This window comes from Tachyglossus aculeatus, chromosome 1 (genome assembly GCF_015852505.1).
Source record: "Tachyglossus aculeatus isolate mTacAcu1 chromosome 1, mTacAcu1.pri, whole genome shotgun sequence".
NCBI lineage: Eukaryota > Metazoa > Chordata > Mammalia > Monotremata > Tachyglossidae > Tachyglossus > Tachyglossus aculeatus.
This window is the reverse complement of record NC_052066.1, coordinates 6,297,571-6,319,954: the sequence shown is the minus strand read 5'-3', so window position 1 is coordinate 6,319,954 and position 22,384 is coordinate 6,297,571. Positions and strand designations below refer to the sequence as shown.

General features: G+C 48.3%; 1 protein-coding gene across 1 annotated transcript in view; it reads right to left on the bottom strand.

Moving 5' to 3' along the window:
• Positions 1 to 17,586, bottom strand: part of LOC119934117 (collagen alpha-1(I) chain-like) — a 52,922-nt gene extending 35,336 nt beyond the window's left edge. The window contains exons 1-3 of the mRNA XM_038753556.1: positions 17,486 to 17,586; positions 9,117 to 9,428; positions 6,940 to 9,030 (exon numbers count right to left, since the gene is read on the bottom strand). Coding sequence (XP_038609484.1) covers positions 6,940 to 9,030; positions 9,117 to 9,428; positions 17,486 to 17,505 — 2,423 coding nt within the window. The 5' untranslated portion in view covers positions 17,506 to 17,586. The remainder of the gene's footprint in view (positions 1 to 6,939; positions 9,031 to 9,116; positions 9,429 to 17,485) is intronic.
• Between the last annotated feature and the right edge of the window lie 4,798 nt (positions 17,587 to 22,384).

Here is a 22,384-nt window from a genome sequence, read left to right as displayed (position 1 = left end):
CCCCAAATTACAAAAAAAAACACAAAACCAACAAAAAACCCACATCATTTTCTTCTATTTCACGCCACATGACCACAGTCACGCTGTCCCCATATAGGTTGCATTTCTATCAACTACGATAAAGCTTACCATTCTTTAATTTCAAAGACCATTGGTTCGTCTAACAGTAGAGCGTGGGCCACGGATCTCCGCCCTATTGCTCGCAGGCGCCTTCCGGCCATCCCACTCAATCAATCAATCAATCAATCATATTTATTGAGCGCTTACTGTGTGCAGAGCACTGTACTAAGCGCTTGGGAAGTCCAAGTTGGCAACATCTAGAGACGGTCCCTACCCAACAGTGGGCTCACAGTCTAGAAGGGGGAGACAGACAACAAAACCAAACATATTAACAAAATAAAATAAATAGAACAGATATGTACAAGTAAAATAAATCAATAAATAGAGTAATTAATCCGTACAAACATATAGACATATATACAGGTGCTGTGGGGAAGGGAAGGAGGTAAGATGGGGGGATGGAGAGGGGAGGAGGAGGAGAGGAAGGAGGGGGCTGACTCGGCCTTGGGATTGAAAATCGAGGATCGGGCTTTGGAAAGGAGCCCTGTGTATCCGGAAATCCAATCTGGTTTGCAATCGGAGTCTAGGAAGTGCTCAGTACAGCGCTCTTCAGACCACGGGCCTGGGAGTAGGTTCATTCATTCAGTCATTCATTCTAATCCCGCCTCGGCCACTCGTCTGCCGTGTGACCTTGGGCAAGTGACTTGCCCAAAGTCACACAGCTGACAATTGGCAGAGCTGGGATTTGAACCCATGACCTCTGACTCCAATCAATCAATCAATCGTATTTATTGAGCACTTACTGTGTGCAGAGCACTGTACTAAGCGCTTGGGAAGTACAGGTTGGCAACATATAGAAACAGTCCCTACCCAACAGTGGGCTCACAGACTAAAAGGGGGAGACAGAGAACAAAACCAAACACACTAACAAAATAAAATAAATAGAATAGATATGTACAAGTAAAATAAATAAATAAATAAATAAATAGAGTAATAAATATGTACAAACATATATACATATATTCAATCGTATTTATTGGGTGCTTAGCGTGTGCAGAGCACTGTACTAAGCACTTGGAAAGTACAATTCGACAATCCCTACCCAACAACGGGCTCATAGTTTAGAAGGGGGAAACAGACCACAAAACGAAAGAAGCAGACAGCCGTCAACAGCATCAAAATAGATAAACGGAATTATAGATCGGTGCACATCATTAATAAAATAAATGGAATAATAAATATGTACTTATATACAGAAGTGCCGTGGGGTGGGGAGGGGGGTAGAGCAGAGGGAGGGAGTTGGGGTGATGGGGAGGGAAGGAGGAGGAGAGGAAAAGGGGGGCTGAGTGCGGGAAGGCCTCCTGGAGGAGGTGAGCTCTCAGTAAGGGCTTTGAACCTTGCCCTGCTGAGAGCTCACCTCCTCCAGGAGGCCTTCCCACACTCAGCCCCTTCCTTCCTCTCCCCCTCGTCCCCCTCTCCATCCCCCCATCTTACCTCCTTCCCTTCCCCACAGCACCTGTATATATGTATATATGCTTGTACATATTTATTACTCGATTTATTTATTTATTTATTTATTTTACTTGTACATTTCTATCCTATTTATTTTATTTTGTTAGTATGTTTGGTTCTGTTCTCTGTCTCCCCCTTTTAGACTGTGAGCCCACTGTTGGGTAGGGACTGTCTCTATGTGTTGCCAATTTGTACTTCCCAAGCGCTTAGTACAGTGCTCTGCACATAGTAAGCGCTCAATAAATACGATTGATTGATTGATTGATTGATTGATTCTGCCTCTGCCACTCGTCTGAGGTGTGTCCTTGGGCAAGTCACTTCACTTCTTTGAGGCCTTCCCAGACTGAGCCCCCTCCTTCCTCTCCCCCTCCTCCCCCTCTCCGTCCCCGCCACCTTACCTCCTTCCCTTCCCCACAGCACCCGTATATATGGATATATGTTTGTATGGATTTATTACTCTATTTATTTATTTATTTTACTTGTACATATCTGTTCTATTTATTTTATTTTGTTAATATGTTTTGTTTTGTTCTCTGTCTCCCCCTTCTAGACTGTGAGCCCACTGTTGGGTAGGGACCGTCTCTATATGTTGCCAACTTGTACTTCCCAAGTGCTTAGTACAGTGCTCCGCACACAGTAAGTGCTCAATAAATACAATTGATTGATTGATTGATTGATTGATGTGAGCCTCAATTCCCTCATCTGGAAAATGGGGATTAAGAGTGTGAGCCCTGTGTGGGACAACCTGTGTGTTGCCAACTTGGACTTCCCAAGCGCTTAGTACAGTGCTCTGCACACAGTAAACACTCAATAAATACGATTGAATGAATGAATGAATGACAGGGACTGTGTCCAACCTAATAACCTTATATCTACCCTAGTGCTAACACAATGCCCGGCACATACGAAGCACTTGAATATCACTATCACTATTATTATTATTATTGATAAGCAGCGTGACTTAGTGGCAAGAGCCCGGGCTTTGGAGTCAGAGGTCATGGGCTCTAATCCCTGCTCCGCCACTTGTCAGCAGTGTGACTTTGGGGGAGTCACTGCACTTCTCTGTGCCTCAGTTACCTCATCTGTAAAATGGGGATGAAGACTGTGAGCCCCACGTGGGGTAACCTTGTACTTCCACCCAGTGCTTAGAACAGTGCTCGGTGCTTACTATTATTATTATTACTGTCATTATCATTGTTATTGAGCACTTTCTAGGTGTAGAGCTTAGTACAGTCAAGCGCTTAGTACAGTCAAGCGCTTAGTACAGTGCTGTGCACACAGTAAACGCTCAATAAATACGATTGAATGAATAGAGCACTGTTTTAAGCACTTGGGAGAACATAATATCAATCAATCAATCAATCGTATTTATTGAGCGCTTACTGTGTGCAGAGCACTGGACTAAGCACTTATATGAGAGAAATTAGCAGAAACTTTCTCTTTGCATAATAAGCTTACAGTCTAGGGAAGCAGCATGGCTCAGTGGAAAGATCCCGGGCTTGGGAGTCAGAGGTCGTGGGTTCTAATCCTGGCTCTGCCACTTATCGGCTGTGTGACTTTGGGCAAGTCACTTCACTTCTCTGGGCCTCAGTTCCCTCATCCGTAAAATGGGGATTCAGATTGTGAGCCCCCCGTGGGACAACCTGATCACCTTGTATCTCCCCAGAGCTTAGAATAGTGCTATGCACATAGTAAGCGCTTAACAAATACCATCATAATTATTATTATTATTATTATTATTAGGGAGACACAGTAAGGCTTAACAAATGCCATAAATAATGGTGGTAATCAATAAAGGCAACTGATCGATTGACTGACCCAAACACTTAAAAGAGAACATCAGTGATGATGGAGAAGGTGGGTCGGGGGCAGCGGTCAGAAGGACCTGACCACTAATCCCGGCTCTGCCATTTGACTGCTGTGGGGCCTTGGACATGTCACTTCCCTTCTCTGTGCCTCAGTTCCCTCATCTGTAAAATGGGAAGTAAGACTGTGAGCCTCAAGTGGGACGGGGATTGTGTACAACTTGAGTAATCTGTTCCTTCCCCAGAGATCAGTACAGTGCCTGGCATTCATTCATTCATTCAATCGTATTTATTGAGCGCTTACTGTGTGCAGAGCACTGTACTAAGCGCTTGGGAAGTACAAGTTGGCAACATATAGAGACGGTCCCTACCCAACAGTGGGCTCACAGTCTAGAAGGCACATAGTAAGCGCTTAACAAATACCATTACCCCACCCCTTCTAATCAGTAAGCTCGTTGTGGGCTGGGAATGTGTCTGTTTCTTGTTCTGTTGTCCTTTCCCAATCGTTTAGTCCAGTGCTCTGCACACTGTAAGCACTCAATAAATACAAATGACTCCCTGACGGACTGTAAGCTCGTTGTGGGCAGGGAATTTGTCCGTTATATAATAATAATAATAATAATGGCATTTATTAAGCGCTTACCATGTGCAAAGCACTGTTCTAAGCGCTGGGGAGGTTACAAGGTGACTCAGGTTGTCCCACGGGGGGCTCACAGTCTTAATCCCCATTTTACAGATGAATTAACTGAGGCCCAGAGAAGTTAAGTGACTTGCCCAGAGTCACACAACTGACAATTGGCGGAGCCGGGATTTGAACCCCTTTTTAGACTGTGAGCCCACTGTTGGGTAGGGACTGTCTCTATATGTTGCCAATTTGTACTTCCCAAGCGCTTAGTACAGTGCTCTGCACACAGTAAGCGCTCAATAAATACGATTGATGATGATGATGATGACCACTGACTCCAAAGCCCATGATCTTTCCACTGAGCCACGCTGCTTCCCAGCATTATATTGTTGCATTGCCCTCTCCTAGGTGCTTAGTACAGTGCTCTGCACACGGTAAGCGCTCAATAAATATGATTCACTGCCTGCCTGACTGACTGGAATCTCACTGTGGGCAGGGAATGTGCCTATTTATTGTTCTACTGTCCCTTCCGAAGTGCTTAGTACAGTGCTCTGCACACAGTAAGCGCTCAATAAATACCACTGACTACCTGACTGAGTGGAAGCTCGTTGTGGGCAGGGAATGTGTCTGTTATATTGACACACTGTCCTCTTCCAAAGCAGTATAGCCTAGTGGAAAGAGCCCAGGCCTGGGTGTCAAAAGGATGTGGGTTCTAATCCTGACTCCACCGCTCCTCTGCTGTGTGACCTTGGGCAACTCGCTTCACTTCTCTGTTCCTCAGTTCCCTCAACTGTAAAATGGGGATTGAGACTGTGAGTCTTATGTGGGACAGGGGCCAGATGAGCTTGTATTCGTTCATTCATCCTTTCATTCAACAGCATTTATTAAATGCTTAATCTGCAGTGCTTAGTAATAATAATAATTATGATTTTATGAGAAGCAGCGTGGCTCAGTGGAAAGAGCTCGGGCTTTGGAGTCAGAGGTCATGGGTTCAAATCGTGACTCCGCCACTTGTCAGCTGTGTGAATTTGGGCAAGTCACTTCACTTCTCTGGGCCTCAGTTCCCTCAGCTGGAAAATGGGGATTAAGTCTGTGAGCTCCACGTGGGACAACTTGATTACCTTGTATCTAACCCAGCGCTTAGAACAGTGCTTTGCACATAGTAAGCGCTTAATAAATGCCATTATTATTATTATTATTATTATCTTTATTAAGGCTTACTATGTGCCAAGCACTGTTCTAAGCACTGGGGTTGATATAGGGTAATCATGTTATCCCACGTGGGGTTCACACTTTTAATCCCCATTTTACAGATGAGGTAACTGAGGCACAGAGAAGTTAAGTGAATCACCCAGGGTCACACAGCAGACAAGTGGTGGAGGCAGGATTAGAACCCATGTCCTCCGACTCCCAAGCCCGGGCTCTCTGCGCAGTGCCTGGCACATCACAAGTCCTTAACAAATACCACAGTGATTACTACCACAGTGATGATGATGATGATGATGATGACATTTATTAAGCGCTTACTATGAGCAAAGCACTGTTCTAGAGTGCAGCATGGCTCGGTGGAAAAGAGCCCGGGCTTTGGAGTCAGAGGTCATGGGTTCAAATCCTGGCTCCACCAACTGTCAGCTGTGTGACTTTGGGCAAGTCACTTCACTTCTCTGGGCATCAGTTCCCTCCTCTGTAAATTGGGGATGAAGACTGTGAGCCCCACGTGGGACAACCTAATCCCCTTGTATCTGCCCCAGCACTTAGAACAGTGCTTTGCACATAGTAAGCGCTTAATAAATGCCATTATTATTATTATTATTATTATTCTAAATGCTGGGCAGCTTACAAGGTGATCAGGTTGTCCCATGGGGGGCTCACAGTCTTCATCCCCATTTTACAGATGAGGTAACTGAGGCACAGAGTTCAGTGACTTGCCCAAAGTCACACAGCTGACAAGTGGTGGAGCCAGGATTTGAACCCACGACCTCTGACTCCCAAACCCGAGCTCTTTCCACTAAGCCACGCTACTGGGTCTCTGCGCACAGTAAGCGCTCACTAAAGAAGCAGCATGACTCAGTGGAAAGAGCCCGGGCTTTGGAGTCAGAGGTCATGGGTTCAAATCCCAGCTCTGTCAACTGTCAGCTGTGTGACTTTGGGCAAGTCACTTCACTTGTCTGTTCCTCAGTTACCTCATCTGTAAAACCTGATTTCCTTGTAACCTCCCCAGCGTGGCTCCGTGGCAAGAGCCCGGCTTTGGAGTCCGAGGTCATGGGTTCATATCCCGGCTCCGCCAATTGCCAGCTGTGTGACTTTGGGCAAGTCACTTCATCATCATCATCATCATCATCATCAATCGTATTTATTGAGCGCTTACTGTGTGCAGAGCACCGTACTAAGCGCTTGGGAAGTACAAGTTGGCAACATATAGGGACAGTCCCTACTCAACAGTGGGCTCACAGTCTAAAACGGGGAGACAGAGAACAAAACCAAACATACTAACAAAATAAAATAAATAGAATAGATATGTACAAGTAAAATGAATAAATAAATAAATAGAGTAATAACTTCACTTCTCTGGGCCTCAGTTCCCTCCTCTGTAAAAGGGGGATGAAGACTGTGAGCCCCCCGTGGGACAACCTGATCACCTTGGAACCTCCCCAGCGCTTAGAACAGTGCTTTGCACACAGTAAGCATTTAATAAATGCTATCATTTATTAGACTGTGAGCCCACTGTTGGGTAGGGACTGTCTCTATATGTTGCCAACTTGTACTTCCCAGGTGCTTAGTCCAATGCTCTGCACACAGTAAGCGCTCAATAAATACGATTGATTGATCATTATTATTATTATCAGAACAGCGCTTTGCACATAGTAAGCGCTTAACAAATACCATCATTATTATTATTATTATAAAGAGGATTGAATGAGTGAATGAGGGCGTTACCTGATGAGAAGTTCCTTCAGGAAGGCGTCTTTGGTCGTGGAAGGGGGCCGGCCCGGCAGTCCCGTCCTGGACCCGTGAGGGGTGGGAGTCGTTACTAGCCACTTTGCGGCCCCAAAGACCCCTCTCCCGGGGTCCCGGGCCCCGACCTCCTCGTCCCCCGGCTCCAGGCCTTTCCTGACTCCGTTCTGCTCGGGTTTTGGCCGCCGGCCGGCAAGGCCAGGCTTGTCCTCCTCGTGTCGGACGGGCCGGGGCCTGCGGCCTCCGAGGCCCGGCAGCCTGCTCCGCCGGAAGCCAAACCAGCCTGCGATGGACGGGGCGGCCCTGGGCCCGGCCCGGCTCTGAGGCGGGGGGTCCAATTTCTCCTGGATGCCCCGCATGACCCGCTCTTCCATCGACGGGGCCAGGCCTGCTTCCGGAGGAACCTCCGGGCCCTGGTGTGAAGGGGAGAAGTGCTCCCCGACTTCTCCCCGACCAGCCAGGGGAGACCGGGGGGCCTCGGGGTCAGTCGCTAGGTGAGGTCCAGTCTCCCGGGAAGGCCGCCCGGGTGGGCATCTGGGACTTCCCGGAGTGGCCCAGTCAGGGGGCGACAGGTCCGGGCCTTCCATGGGGAGTTTGGGGGTCCCGGGGTCACGGCCGGGCCCGGGGAGGACGTCCCCGCGGTCGGCGGCGCTGGTGATGATCTGGGTGCGGGATCGGCCGGGGCCCGCGGGGTCCGTCGGGTCGTCCGGGCGGGTGGCGCGGCCTTGCCCGCGGGCCTTGGCTGCGTGGGTGCCCAGGGCGGGCCTCAGGGGCCTCTGCGCCCACCCGGTCCCACGGGAGCGAGGGGGCGGCTCCAGGCCGGGGCTCACGGGTCCGGGGTGGAGGCCACGGGTGGGCCGGGCGGCCCCTTCCCTGTGCGGGGTCCGGCCATCAGAGGCCTCGGTGCGGGCCACAGCGTTGTCCGTGTCCTTCTCTCTCTTGTCGGGCCCTGTCCGGAGTGGCGGGGGGCATTTCCCCCTGCCTTGTTGCCCCATGGGCCGGCGCGGGGAGACCTGAGGGCCGGGCTCATGACCGCAGGGGCTGCCCGGTGAAGGGAGCATGGGCCGGCCGAAATATGTTGGCAGGGGGCCGGGGCCGGCATTCCTGTCCAGGACTCGGGCAGACGAAGCCCCCAGGGAGTCAACTCCTGGGCGTTCCGGGTCAGAGGGCCGGACATCATGGCTGGGAGGTGTCCTCGGTGCGGGATTTTCCTGGGGAGGTGGGCCAACTCGCCCCGGGCAGCTCGGAGCCAGAGGGTGAAGATCGCCGGGCTCTGTAGCCATTGTGCCCCCCGGGCCTGGGGGTGTCGGGAAGCCCCGGGTGAGGGCATCTCTGGCCGGACCTACAGATGGGTCTGAATTTGTAGGCCGCGGGCCCGCTGAGGGTGACGGGGACCGGGCCTTAGCCAGCCCGCCAAGCCTGGTCTCCCTCGTAAGGCCGGGCCGGAGGGACAGCCCCGGGATTTGGGTCTTGGACTTCTGAGCCTTGGTGCTCCGGTTGGGGGGCTCTAAGCAGGGCTGAGGGAGTTTTGGACCCTCAAAGGGAGTCTCCAGTCCTGGCCCTGGTGTCTCCCAGCCCCCCGAGAGCCTGGCGGGGGGCAGCTCTGGCCCCCCGGCATCTGAAGACGAGTCCGAGGACGCCCCCGTAGTTGGCGCCTCATCTTCCTGCTCCTGTGGGGACGGGCTCCTCCGGGCCTGGATGGCGGTCGTGCTTCCCTTCCGGAACCCGCCTTCCAGCCCTGAGGTTGGTGCAGGTTGGGGGTCTTGAGGGGAGGCCGTGGGGTCTCTCCGACCTCTGACCTCGGCCTCGTCTCCGGAGGGCCTCGAGCCTCCGCCGGGCCTGGCCCTCAGGGGAGCGCCTCCCTGAGCGAGGAGGGGGACACCGACAGCGTGCGGCCGCGGAGGTTCAGGGTGGGCTTCGGCCACCCTTCCAGAGATGCTGCCCCCCACCGCCTTTGAGTTTGCGCCCGGGCCGCCCTCGGCATCGCCCGGCGTCGTGCAGCGTTGCTCGCCACGTGCCTGCCGAGTGCTCTTCTGCCGCCTCAGGAAGCTGAACGTTTCCGGCCTGGTGCCCCTGGCCGGTCGGAACGGCGCGGCGGGGATGCCAGGCCTTTCCGGCCTCTCCATCCTTTCCGGGGCACCGCTCCTCCCCTCGGGTACCCGCTCCCGGCCCTGTCCGCTGGGTAGGCGGCTATCCTGGTTTTCCGGGCTGGGAGGGATGCCGGGCAGCCGCTCAGGCCACTCTGAGGGTTCGAGGCCTTGTGGGTCCCAGGAAAAGGCCACGGCCGGGCGGAGGCCGGGAGTGCCAGGCCCCGGTGAGTAGATGCCTTCATTGGAGTCCCCTCCATCCGGAGGGGGGACGGGCGGACGGGGCAGCTGAAGGGGCCGAGGTCTCTGCAGTCTCCGCAGCCCCTCCAGGATGCGTTTTTCCCGGGTCGTGAATCCGGGACCGTCGGAAACGGTCGCCCCGTCCTGGCCGGGAGGGAAACGGAAGGAAAAGTCAAACGGTGGTGAGAGGTGTTTGTTCGGGGAAATATGAGCCCACTGTTGGGTAGGGACCATCTCTATATGTTGCCAACTTGTATTACCCAAGCGCTTAGTACAGTGCTCTGCACACAGTCAATCAATCAATCAATAAATCAATCAATCGTGTTTATTGAGCGCGTATTTATTGAGCGTATTTATTGAGCTTTATTGATTGATTGATTGATTGACTGTTGACCTATGACCTCTGACTCCAAAGCCTGTGCTCTTTCCACTGAGTTATTAAAATCACATAATAATAATAATAATAACAACAATAATTGTGATATCTGATCTGGAATGTCCTCCCTCCTCACATCCGCCAAACAAGCAAACTTCCCCCCTTCAAAGTCCTACTGAGAGCTCACCTCCTCCAGGAGGCCTTCCCACACTCAATAAATACGATTGAATGAATGAATGAAGATGGACTGCAATGTCACTGTGGACATGGAATGTGTCTGTTTATTGTTCTTTTGGACCCTCCTAATCGCTTAGTGCTCTGCACTCAGTCAGCGCTCCATAAATACGATTGAATGAATAAATGAATGAAAAGAGTCTGTCTCCCCCTTCTCTAGACTGTGAGTGTGTTACGGGCAGGGGGTGTCACTGTTTATGGCTGTATTGTGCTTTCTCAAGCATTTAGTACAGTGCTCTGAACACAGGAAGCGCTTAATAAATATGATTAAATGAATGAATCCAATCCTATCTAGCCTATCCTGCCTTGAATATTGTAACACGTATTGTACAGAAGCAGCATGGCTCAGTGGAAACAGCACAGGCTTTGGAGTCAGAGGTCATGGGTTCAAATCCCGACTCCACCAGTTGTCAGCTGTGTGACTTTGGGCAAGTCACTTAACTTCTCTGCGCCTCAGTTACCTCATCTGTAAAATGGGGATTAAAACCGTGAGTCCCCCCTGGGGCAACCTGATCACCTTGTAACCTCCCCAGCACTTAGAACAGTTTGATGCCGAGGTGGATGGCAACCCCTGAAGGGTCTTGAGGAGTGGGGGGACATGGACTGAACATTTTTGTACAAAAATGATCCAGGCAGCAGAGTGAAGCACGAATTGGGGCAGAGAATGCATCTGTTTTTGCACTGTACTCTCCCAAGTGCTTAGTACAGTGCTTTGTATGCAGTAAGCGCTCAATGAATACGATCAAATGAACGACCAGTGCAGGGATAAACAGGAGGCAGAGAGGTCAGTGAGGAGGCTGATAATAATAATAATAATGATAATAATAATAATGGCATTTATTAAGCACTTACTATGTGCAAAACACTGTTCTAAGCTCTGGGGAGGTTACAAGGTGATCAGGTTGTCCCACTGGGGGCTCACAGTCTTCATCCCCATTTTACAGATGAGGGAACTGAGGCCTAGAGAAGTGAAGTGACTTGCCCAAAGTCACACAGCCGACACTTGGTGGAGCCGGGATTTGAACGTATGACCTCTGACTCCAAAGCCCGCGCTTTTTCCACTGAGTCATTAAAATCACATAATAATAATAATAATAATAATAATTGTGATATCTGGTCCGGAATGCCCTCCCTCCTCACATCTGCCAAACAAGCAAACTTCCCCCCTTCAAAGCCCTACTGAGAGCTCACCTCCTCCAGGAGGCCTTCCCACACTGAGCCCCCCTTTTCCTCTGCTCCCCCTCCCCATCACCCCCACTCCCTCCCTCTGCCCTTCCCCTCCCCACAGCACTTGTGTATAATTGTACGTACTTATTATTCTATTTATTTCATTCACGATGTGTATATATCTGTAACCCTATTTATTTCTATTGATGCTATTGATGCCTGTCTACTTATTTTGCTCGTCTGTCTCCCCCCTTCTAGACCGTGAGCCCGTTGTTGGGTAGGGATTGTCGCTAACCGTACCTTCCAAGCGCTTAGTCCAGTGCTCTGCACACAGTAAGTGCTCAATAAATACGATTGAGTGAATGGATGAATATTATGTACCAGGCATTGCGGTGGACACGAGGAAATTGAGTTGGACACAGTTGCTGTCCACCATGGGACTCACCACTTCTTCCCTCTCCCTGCGATTTATTTAACCGTCTCCCCAGCTAGATAGACAGCTCCTTGAGGGCACAGAACCACGGTCAACTCTATTTTCCTCTCCCCGGGGGCTCAGAACCGTACTCTCTGCACAGGACAAGTTTTCGTTAAAACATAAATGACCGAGGGTTTGATTGATCCATGCACCTCTGCAAACACAACTTTCAGAGACGTGAGCGCAATCGGAGATGGGGAAAGAGCATCGATCGGAGGTCGGGGTCCGTCTTTTCAGACTGACTGACCAATTGGGAAACCAAACATCTCCTAGGGTAAATGGAGCCATCCGTTTAGAGGTGTAATTTTCTCACGAACTCTGGTTTGGCAGCCCAGATTCCTCATCTGTACGCACGCCCGCACACATACACACACACAAACACACAAGCACGCCCAGGATTAACAGGAAATTTATATTCATAGGATCACAGACTTTAGCTGAGATGGTGTCAGAATTTCTATTATAATCCAGGGTTTTTATCTCAGCTATGAACATTTTCTCACATCTAAGATGTTCCATAAAAAAAGAATCTCTCGCTGTGAATGAATACATGTGTTTGCTCATTTTTCTTTAAATCTGAATCAAATAAATTCTTTCCAAATCATCCCAAGACTAGACAATAATCCTGGGGGGAGACTCATTATCTCTAACGCTCTCTTTTCACTCTCAGTCTCTTTCTCTCTTTCTCATTCTCTTCCTCTCTCTGTCTTTTCGCCCTTTCATTCTCTCCGTCTTTGTCTTTCTCACTCTCTCTTCCTCTCTATGTCTTTCTCTTTCCACTCTCTCTTTCTCAGTCTCTTTCCTCTCACCCTTTTCTTTCTTTTTTTCTCTCCCTTCCCTCTCTCTTTTTCTCTCTTTTCACTCTCTCACTCTCTCATTCTCTCTCCCTCACTCTCTCTTTCTCTCCTCCCACTCTCTCTTTCTCAGTCTCTTTCTCTCGCCCTCTTCTCTCTTTTTTTCTCTTTTCCCCTCTCTGTCTCTCTTTTCACTCTCTCTCTCTTCCTCGATTTGTCTGTTTCTCTCTCTCTCACTCTCTCTTCCTCTCTTCATCTTTCTTTCCACTCTGTCGCTCTCTCTCACCTTCCTCTCTTTTTTCCCTCTTCCCCTCACTTTTTACTCTCTTTCTTTCTCTCACTCTCTCTTCCTCTCTGTCTTTCTCACTCTCTCTTCCTCTCTTTGTCTTTCTCTCTTTCCAATCTCGCTCTTTCTCTCTCACCCTCTTCTCTCTTTTTCTCTCTATTCCCCTCTCTTGGTCTCTCACTCTCTCTTCCTCTCTCTTTGTCTTTCTTTCCACTCTCCCTCACCCTCTTTCTCTCTTTTTCTCTCTTCCTCCCCTTTGTCTCTCTCTCTCTCAGTCTCTCCCCATCTCTTTTCCCACTTTCTCCCTTTCTCTCTTTCTGGCTGTGTCACTCTTTTCCCACTCTTTCTCTGTCTCTATTTATCTCTCTCACTCTCTTTCACTTTGTCTCTCCACATGTCACTCTCTTTCTCTCGGTTTCCTCTCTCTTGTTTCCTCTCTCTTCATCTCTCCCCCTCTCAAGTGGGGACTGGAAGTGTGCACTTCGCCCCAACCCTGTCCTAGAAATCAAAGGGGTTTCAAACCAGCAGAGTCTGACTTTTAATCCAGACTCCCCTAGAGTGACACCAGGTATTCTTTCAGTAAAGTCACAGCGGCCATCAACTCTTTTTTGCCATCCTCTCCCAAGCGTTTAGTAAATACAGTAAGCGCTCAATAAATACCAATGATTAATCTGTGTCTTTCCTTCCTCTCCCTGTGTCATCCTCTCTCTCGGCCTCTCTCCATCTCTCCCTCTCTTTGTGTCTCTGACTCTCCCCATCTGTGTCTCTGTCTCAGCCTCTCTCTGTATCTCTGTGTGTCTTGCGCACACACACACACACACAAAAACACACCCCTTTAGTGGTTCTTCCAACCCAGCGGACATCTCTCCTCTGATCTCCATGTGTCACCTCTCTTTATTCGCTCACCTGTCAGATTTTCTCTCTCTCTCTGTTCCCGTTCTTTTACCTATTGTGATTTGGGCAAATTGTATCTGCCTCAATCCTCTGTTAGATTGTAAGACCCCTTGGGGATAAGGATGCTATTCATTGGTTCTAAATAGTAACAATAATAATAGTATTTTTTATGAACCAGGCCCTCCACTAAATGCTGGAATGGATCCAGCAGAAGCAGCGTGGCTCAGTGCAAAGAGCCTGGGCTTTGGAGTCAGTGGCCAGGGGTTCAAATCCCGGCTCCACCAACTGTCAGCTGTGTGACTTTGGGCAACTCACTTAACTTCTCTGGGCCTCAGTTCCCTCATCTGTAAAATGGGGATGAAATCTGTGAGCCCCATGTGGGGCAACCTGATCACCTTGTAACCTCCCCAGAGCTTAGAACAGTGCTTTGTACATAGTAAGCGCTTAATAAATGCCATTATTATTATTATTATCCAAGCAAATCAGATTGTCCCTGAACCATGTGGGGCTCAGTCTTAATCCCCATTTTACAGATGAGGTATTTGAGGCACAGAGAAGTCAAGTGGCCTGCCCAAGGTCACACTGTAAGCCTGGTGTGGGCAGGGATTGTCTCTCTTTATTGCTGAATTGTACTTTCCAAGCGCTTAGTCCAGTGCTCTGCACACAGTAAGTCCTCAATAAGTGCGATTGGATGAATGAATGAATGAATGAAGTGGTGGAGCTGGGATCAGAATCCCAAACTGAGCCCCCCCCTTTTCATTCATTCATTCAATTTTATTTATTGAGCACTTACTGTGTGCAGAGCACTGTACTAAGCGCTTGGGAAGTACAATCCCCTTTTCCTCTGCTCTCCCTCCCCTCTCCATCACCCCGACTCGCCCCCTCTATTCTACCCCTCCGCCCCACAGCACCTGTGTACATATGTATAGATCTATTATTCTATTTATTTATATTAATGCCTGTTTACTTGTTTAGATGCATATATATCTATAATTCTATTTATTTCTATCGATGCTACGGATGCCTGTTTACTTGTCTCGATGTCCGACTTCCCCCTTCTAGACTGAGAGCCCACTGTGGGCAGAGATTGTCTCTCTTTGTGGCTGAATTGTACTTTCCAAGCGCTTAGTCCAGTGCTCTGCACACTGTAAGAGTTCAATAAATACGTTTGAATGAATGAATGGATGAATCCACGTCCTCCTGACACCCAGGCCTGTGCTCTATGAACTTGGCTATGCTGCTTCTCTCTAATAATCATTTTCCAGATGTGGGAACTGAGGCCCAGAGAAGTGAAGTGACTTGCCCAAAGTCACACAGCTGACAATTGACAGAGCCAGGATTTGAACCCATGACCTCTGACTCCAAAGCCCATACTCTTTCCACTGGTGTGAGCCCAACATGGGACAATCTGATCATCTTGTATCCCTCCCAGCGCTTAGAACAGTGCTTTGCACATAGTAACCACTTAACAAATACCATTATTATTATTATTATTATTATCATTATTATTATTAATGGATAAAGCATGGGCCTGGGATTTAGAAGGCCATGGGTTCTAATCCCAACTTTGCCACTTGTCTGCTGTTTGTCCTTGGGCAAGTCACTTCACTTCCCTGGGCCTCCGTTACCTCTTCAGTGAAATAGGGATTGAGATGGTGGGTCTTACCCGGGACTAGACTGTGACTGCGACTAGACTGTGAGCCCGCTGTTGGGTAGGGACCGTCTCTATATGTTGCCAACTTGGACTTCCCAAGCGCTTAGTACAGTGCTCTGCACATAGTAAGCGCTCAATAAATACAATTGAATGAATGAATGAATGAATGAATAACAGGGACTCTGTCCAACCGTGTCCAAATGTATCCAACTATGTCTTTCTACAGAAACGCTCTGGGCATGTTACTCCTCTCCTCAAAAATCTCCAGTGGCTACCAATCAACCTACGCATCAGGCAAAAACTTCTCACCCTGGGCTTCAAGGCCGTCCATCCCCTGGCCCCCTCCTACCTCACCTCCCTTCTCTCCTTCTACAGCCCAGTCCGCACCCTCCGCTCCACCACCGTTGATCTCCTCACCGTACCTCGCTCTCGCCTGTCCCGCCATCGGCCCCCGGCCCACATCCTCTCCCGGCCTGGAATACCCTCCCTCTGCACATCCGCCAAGCTAGCTCTCTTCCTCCCTTCAAATCCCTACTGAGAGCTCACCTCCTCCAAGAGGCCTTCCCAAACTGAGCCTCCCTTTTCCTCATCTCCCCCTTCTCTCCCCATCACCCCCTCCCTACCCCTTATTGCTGCCCCACAGCACATATCTACATCTTTTAGACTGTGAGCCCACTGTTGGGTAGGGACCCTCTCTATATGTTGCCAACTTGTACATCCCAAGCACTTAGTACAGTGCTCTGCACACAGTAAGCGCTCAATAAATACGATTGATTGATTGATTGATAATTCTATTTATATTAATGCCTGTTTACTTGTTTCAATGTGTATATATCTATAATTCTATTTATTTCTCTTGATTCTATTGATGCCTGTTTCCTTGTACTGATGTCTGTGTCCCGATTCTAGACTGTGAGCCCATTGTGGGCAGGGATTGTCTCACTTTATTGCTGAATTGTACTTTCCGAGGGCTTGGTCCAGTGCTCTGCATACAGTAAGCACTCAATAAGTACTATTGAATGAATGAATGAATGAACCAGATTGTCTTCTATCCATCCCAGCGTTTAATACTGTGCCTGGTACAAAGTAAGTACTTAACAAATGCCACAATTATCATTATTACTAGTAGAAGTAACGTGGCTTCAGTGCTTAGAATAGTGCTTTCCACATAGTAAGCACTTAATAAATGCCATCATTATTAGTATTAAGGGTCCGGGCTTTGGAGTCAGAGGTCGTGGGTTCTAATCAATCAATCAATCAATTCTAATCTAATTCTATTCTAATTCTATTCTATTCTATTCTAATTCTAATTCAATTCTAATAGGTGGTTCTAATCCCACCTCTGCCCCTTGTCTGCTGTGTGACTTTGGGCAAGTCACTTCACTTCTCTGTGCCTCGGTTACCTCATCTGTAAAATGGGGATGAAGACTGTGAGCCCCCAGTGGGACAACCTGATCACCTTGTAACCTCCCCAGCACTTAGAACAGTGCTTTGCACATAGTAAGCGATTAATCAATCAATCAATCAATCAATTGTATTTATTGAGCGCTTACTGTGTGCCGAGCACTGTACTAAGCGCTTGGGAAGTACAAGTTGTCAACATATAGAGACGGTCCCGACCCAACAGTGGGCTCACAGTCTAGAAGGTGGGCTCACAGTCCATTATTATTATTATTATTATTGTTACAATGGGGATTAGACTTTTAGACTGTGAGCCTTTTAGACTGTGAGCCCACTGTTGGGTAGGGACTGTCTCTATGTGTTGCCAATTTGTACTTCCCAAGCGCTTAGTACAGTGCTCTGCACATAGTAAGCGCTCAATAAATACGATTGATTGATTGATTGATTGATTAAGACTGTGAGCCCCACGTGGGATGATCAGCTAACCTTGTATCTAACCCAGCTCCTAGAACAGTGGTCGGCACATAGTAAGCGCTTAATCAATCAATCAATCAATCGTATTTATTGAGCGCTTACTGTGTGCAGAGCACTGCACTAAGCGCTTGATGATGATGATGATGGCATTTGTTAAGCGCTTACTAGGTGGGAAGTACAAGTTGGCAACATATAGAGACAGTCCCTACCCAACAGTGGGCTCACAGTCTAAAAGAAAGTCTTAACAGAAACCATCGTTATTAGTAAGCGCTCCATAAATACGATTGACCCAATGAGCTCGCAGTGGGCAGGGAATGGGTTCTAGCGTCCTCTCCCAAGCGCTCAGCCCAATGCTCTGCACATGGTAAGCGCTCCTGAAAAACATCTGACTTCCTGATTGACAGCAAGAGGGGGGATGACCCGATCTGGGCAATGTCCTTTTTTACCCGTGTGCCACCGGTCCCATTGCCAGTGTGGGAGGATCCGCTGGAGAGTTCGTTGCAGGAGCCGGACGGGGACAGTTCACCGCTGCTGCAGCTGTTGCAGCCGCTGCATTGGGGCCCCCGGCCCAGTCCGGCCGAGCGCCACGGACCCGGGGTAGTCGAGGCAGGGAGTCGGCATGCGGCACTCAGGAGGCGTTCCTAGGGCGAGGAGAAAATGACAATGATGGCATTTGTTAAGCACTTACTATTCATAATAATAATAGTATTAACAATATGATAATTAGTAACAATAATATTACTACTACTAATAATAATAATAATGATGGCATTTATTAAGCGCTTACTATGGGCAAAGCACTGTTCTAAGCACTGGGGAGGTTACAAGGAGATCAGGTTGTCCCACAGGGGGCTCACAGTCTTAATCCCCGTTTTCCAGATGAGGGAACTGAGGCCCAGAGAAGTGAAGTGACTTGCCCAAAGTCACACAGCTGACAATTGGCAGAGCTGGGATATGAACCCATGACCCCTGACTCCAAAGCCCAGGCTCTCCCCCTCGAGCCCCTTCCTTCCTCTCCCCCTCGTCCCCCTCTCCATCCCCCCATCTTACCTCCTTCCCTTCCCCACAGCACCTGTATATATGTATATATGTTTGTACATATTTATTACTCTATTTATTTATTTGACTTGTATATACCTATTTATTTTATTTTGTTAGTATGTTTGGTTTTGTTCTCTGTCTCCCCCTTTTCGACTGTGAGCCCACTGTTGGGTAGGGACTGTCTCTATATGTTGCCAACTTGGACTTCCCAAGCGCTTAGTCCAGTGCTCTGCACACAGTAAGCGCTCAATAAATACGATTGATGATGATGATGATGATCCCAGTTGCAAGTGAAACCATCGCTTGCTGAAATTTGGGCTCCTGATTTCATTAAGAGTAGAAACTCATTTCAAAACCCAGCTTCAAGCAATATTTATCGATTTCTGAACCGGTTTAGCGCCCGAATGCGCTTTGACTAAAATGCCTGTAATTTTTTTTCCCCTCCTCATTTATCCTCAACGGAAGGCAGACAAAGCTAGGAGTGGGAAAAACAGGCAAAAACTCCGACAGAGTCGATGGCTCTTTTAAAATGGGCTTGATGTAGAACGATCAATTCGGAATATCAATTCCCACTTCTCACCAATCCTTCCCCCATGTGGAGAAGCAGCGTGGCTTATGTGGGTAGATCACAGGCCCGGGAGATGGAAGGGCCTGAGTTCTAATACCACGTGTCTCCTGGGTGACCTTGGGCGAGTCACTTCACTTCCTCTGGGCCTCGGTGACCTCATCTGGAAAATGGGGATTTATTCATTCAATCGTATCTATTGAGCGCTTACAGTGTGCAGAGTACTGTAGTAATAATAATAATAATGGCAGTTGTTAAGCGCTTGCTTACTATTATTATTATTATTACTATGTGCAAAATGCTGTTCTAAGCGCTAGGCAGGATACAATCAATCAATCATATTTATTGAGCGCTTACTGTGTGCAGAGCACTGTACTAAGCGCTTGGGAAGTACAAGTTGGCAACATATAGAGACAGTCCCGACCCAACAGTGGGCTCATACAAGGTGATCAGGCTGTCCCACTTGGGGCTCACAGTCTTCATCCCCATTTTACAGATGAGGGAACTGAGGCCCAGAGAAGTGAACTGCCCAAAGTCACACAGCTGACAATTGGAGGAGCGGGGATTTGAACCCATGACCTCTGACTCCAAAGCCCGGGCTCTTTCCAATGAGTCACGCTGCTTCTCTGTACTAAGCACTGTACTAAGTGCTTATAATAATGACGGTATTTGTTAAGTGCTTACTATGTGCCGAGCACTGTACTAAGCACTTGGGAAGTACAAGTTGGCAACATATAGAGACAGTCCCTACCCAACAGTGGGCTCATACAAGGTGATCAGGTTGTCCCACTTGGGGCTCACACTCTTAATCCCCATTTTACAGATGAGGTAACTGAGGCCCGGAGAAGTGAAGTGACTTGCCCAAAGTCACACAGCTGACAATTGGTGGAGCGGGGATTTGAACGCATGACCTCTGACTCCAAAGCCCGGGCTCTTTCCAATGAGCCACGCTGCTTCTCTGTACTAAGCACTGTACTAAGTGCTTATAATAATGACGGTATTTGTTAAGTGCTTACAATGTGCCCAGCACTGTTCTAAGAGCTGGGGTAGATGAAAGGTAATCAGGTTGCCCCACGTGGGGCTCACATTTTTAATCCCCATTTTACAGATGAGGGAACTGAGGCAGAGAGAAGTTAAGTGACTTGCCCAAGGTCACTCAGCAGACAAGTGGCAGAGGCAGGATTAGAACCCACATCCTTTAACTCCCAAGTCCGTGCTCTTTATGAGCCCCACGTGGGACAGGGACAGTGTTCATTAATTAATTAATTAATTAATTCATTCATTCATTCATTCATTCATTCAATCGTATTTATTGAGTGCTTACTGTGTGCAGAACACTGGACTAAGCGCTCAGAAAGTACAATTCAGCAATAAAGAGAGATCATCCCTAGCGTGGCTCAGTGGAAAGAGCCCGGGCTTTGGAGTCAGAGGTCGTGGGTTCGAATCCCCGCTCCGCCAATTGTCAGCTGTGTGACTTTGGGCAAGTCACTTCACTTCTCTGTGCCTCAGTTCCCTCATCTGTAAAATGGGGATTGATTGTGAGCCCCGCGTGGGGCAACTTGATCACCTTGTATCCCCCCCAGCGCTTAGAACAGTGCTCTGCACATAGTAAGCGCTTAACAAATGACATTATTATTATTATTATTATTATTATTATCATCCCTGCCCACACTGGGCTTCCAGTCCAGAAGGGGGGAACAGATAACCTTGTATCTACCACAGTGCTTGGCATATCCCGGCTCCACCAATGTCTGCTGTGTCACCTTGGCCAAGTCACTTCACTTCTCTGGGCCTCGGTTTCCTCATCTGGAAAATGGGGATTGAGGCTGTGAGCCCCAAATGGGACAGGGACTGTGTCTAACCCAATTTGCCAGTATCCACGCCAGCGCTTAGTACAGTGTCCGGCACATAGTGAGCACCTAACAAATATAGTAGGCACTTAAGGTTCTGCTTCTGGAAAATGGAGAAGCAGCGTGGCTCAGTGGAAAAGAGCCTGGGCTTTGGAGTCAGAGGTCACGGGTTCAAATCCCGGCTCAGCCAATTGTCAGCTGTGTGACTTTGGGCAAGTCACTTCACTTCTCTGTGCCTCAGTTACCTCATCTGTAAAAGGGGATTAAGATTGTGAGCCCCCCGTGGGACCACCTGATCACCGTTACTTGTAACAAGTACTATAATTACGGTTATTATTATTATCAGAACTCCAACCTTGAAGTTACACGATCCTAAATTTACAGGTTTTATCTGCAAGAGTGCAGTTTGGGGGGAAAATTGATCTCTGATGAGCACTTTCTTTTTGATGATGATGATGATGGCATTTATTAAGCGCTTACTATGTGCAAAGCACTGTTCTAAGCCCTGGGGGGATACAAGGTGATTAGGTTGTCCCACGTGGGGCTCACAGACTTAATCCCCATTTTACAGATGAGGGAACTGAGGCATAGAGAAGTTAAGTGACTTGCTCAGAAAAAATGCTTCCTTTTTGAACTCAAATTATGCGTGAAGCAGCGTGGCTCAGCAGAACAAGCCTGGGTTTTGGAGTCAGAGGTCACGGGTTCAAATCCCAGCTCCGCCACTTGTCAGCTGTGTGACTTTGGGCAAGTCACTTCACTTCTCTGGGCCTCAGTTCCCTCATCTGTAAAGTGGGGATTAAGACAGTGAGCCCCCCGTGGGACAACCTGATCACCTTGTAATCTCCCCAGAGCTTAGAACAGTGCTTTGCACATAGTAAGCGCTTAATAAATACCATTATTATTATTACATCTGTGTACTGTTGATCTTCCCTGACCTGTGCAAAACCAAAGATCATGCCCTTAGAACAGTGCTTCGCACATAGTAAGCGCTTAACAAATACCATCATCATTATTCTGCCGCAAGGCATTTTTCAAACACGCGAGGAGAAGAATGTATATTGCTCGATGCAGATAATTACCACGTTCCAAATTAAATGAACAAAATTTAGCCAACGCCGAGGGATTTGTTAGACTTCTCAGTTGGCAAAGAACCAACTGTCAGTGGGAGAAATTTTGAAAATGATGGGAAACCGGCTACCAAGAACGATCGAGTTGAAGCAGTGTGGCTCAGTGGAAACAGCCCGGGTTTGGGAGTCAGAGGTCATGGGTTCTAATCCCGGCTCTGCCACTTTTCAGCTGTGTGACTTTAGGCCAGTCACTTCACTTCTCTGGGCCTCAGTGACCTCATCTGGAAAATGGGGATGAAGGCTGTGAGCCCCCCCGTGGGACAACCTGATCACCTTGTAACCTCCCCGGTGCTTAGAACAGAGCTTGGCACACAGTAAGTGCTTAAGAAATACCATTATTAGTAGTATTATTATTATTACATGGGGAGATTGACATCAAAATAATTTACTGAAAGGGTATAAGGATATGGATATAATGGATGGATCGATTAATATTCAGCCTGAAATTCCATCTGGGTCTTTTCCAAGGTGAGGGATGAGGACTGACTTTCCATCCCCTCTAGACTGTAAGCTCGTTGCGGGCAGGGAATGTGTCAGATGTGTGCTCTCTCAAGCGCTTAGTACAGTGCTTTGCACATGGTAAGCGTTCGATAAATACGACTGAATGAATGAATTTAATTTCAGCCTAACTCAAAGTATCTACTTTTTAGAGAGGACCTCCTATTTAGACCAACTCAAATCCCACCTTCTTCCCTGGGATTTCTTCACAGTGCTTGGCACAGAGTAAGCGCTTAATGAACACCATCATCATTATTATTTGCT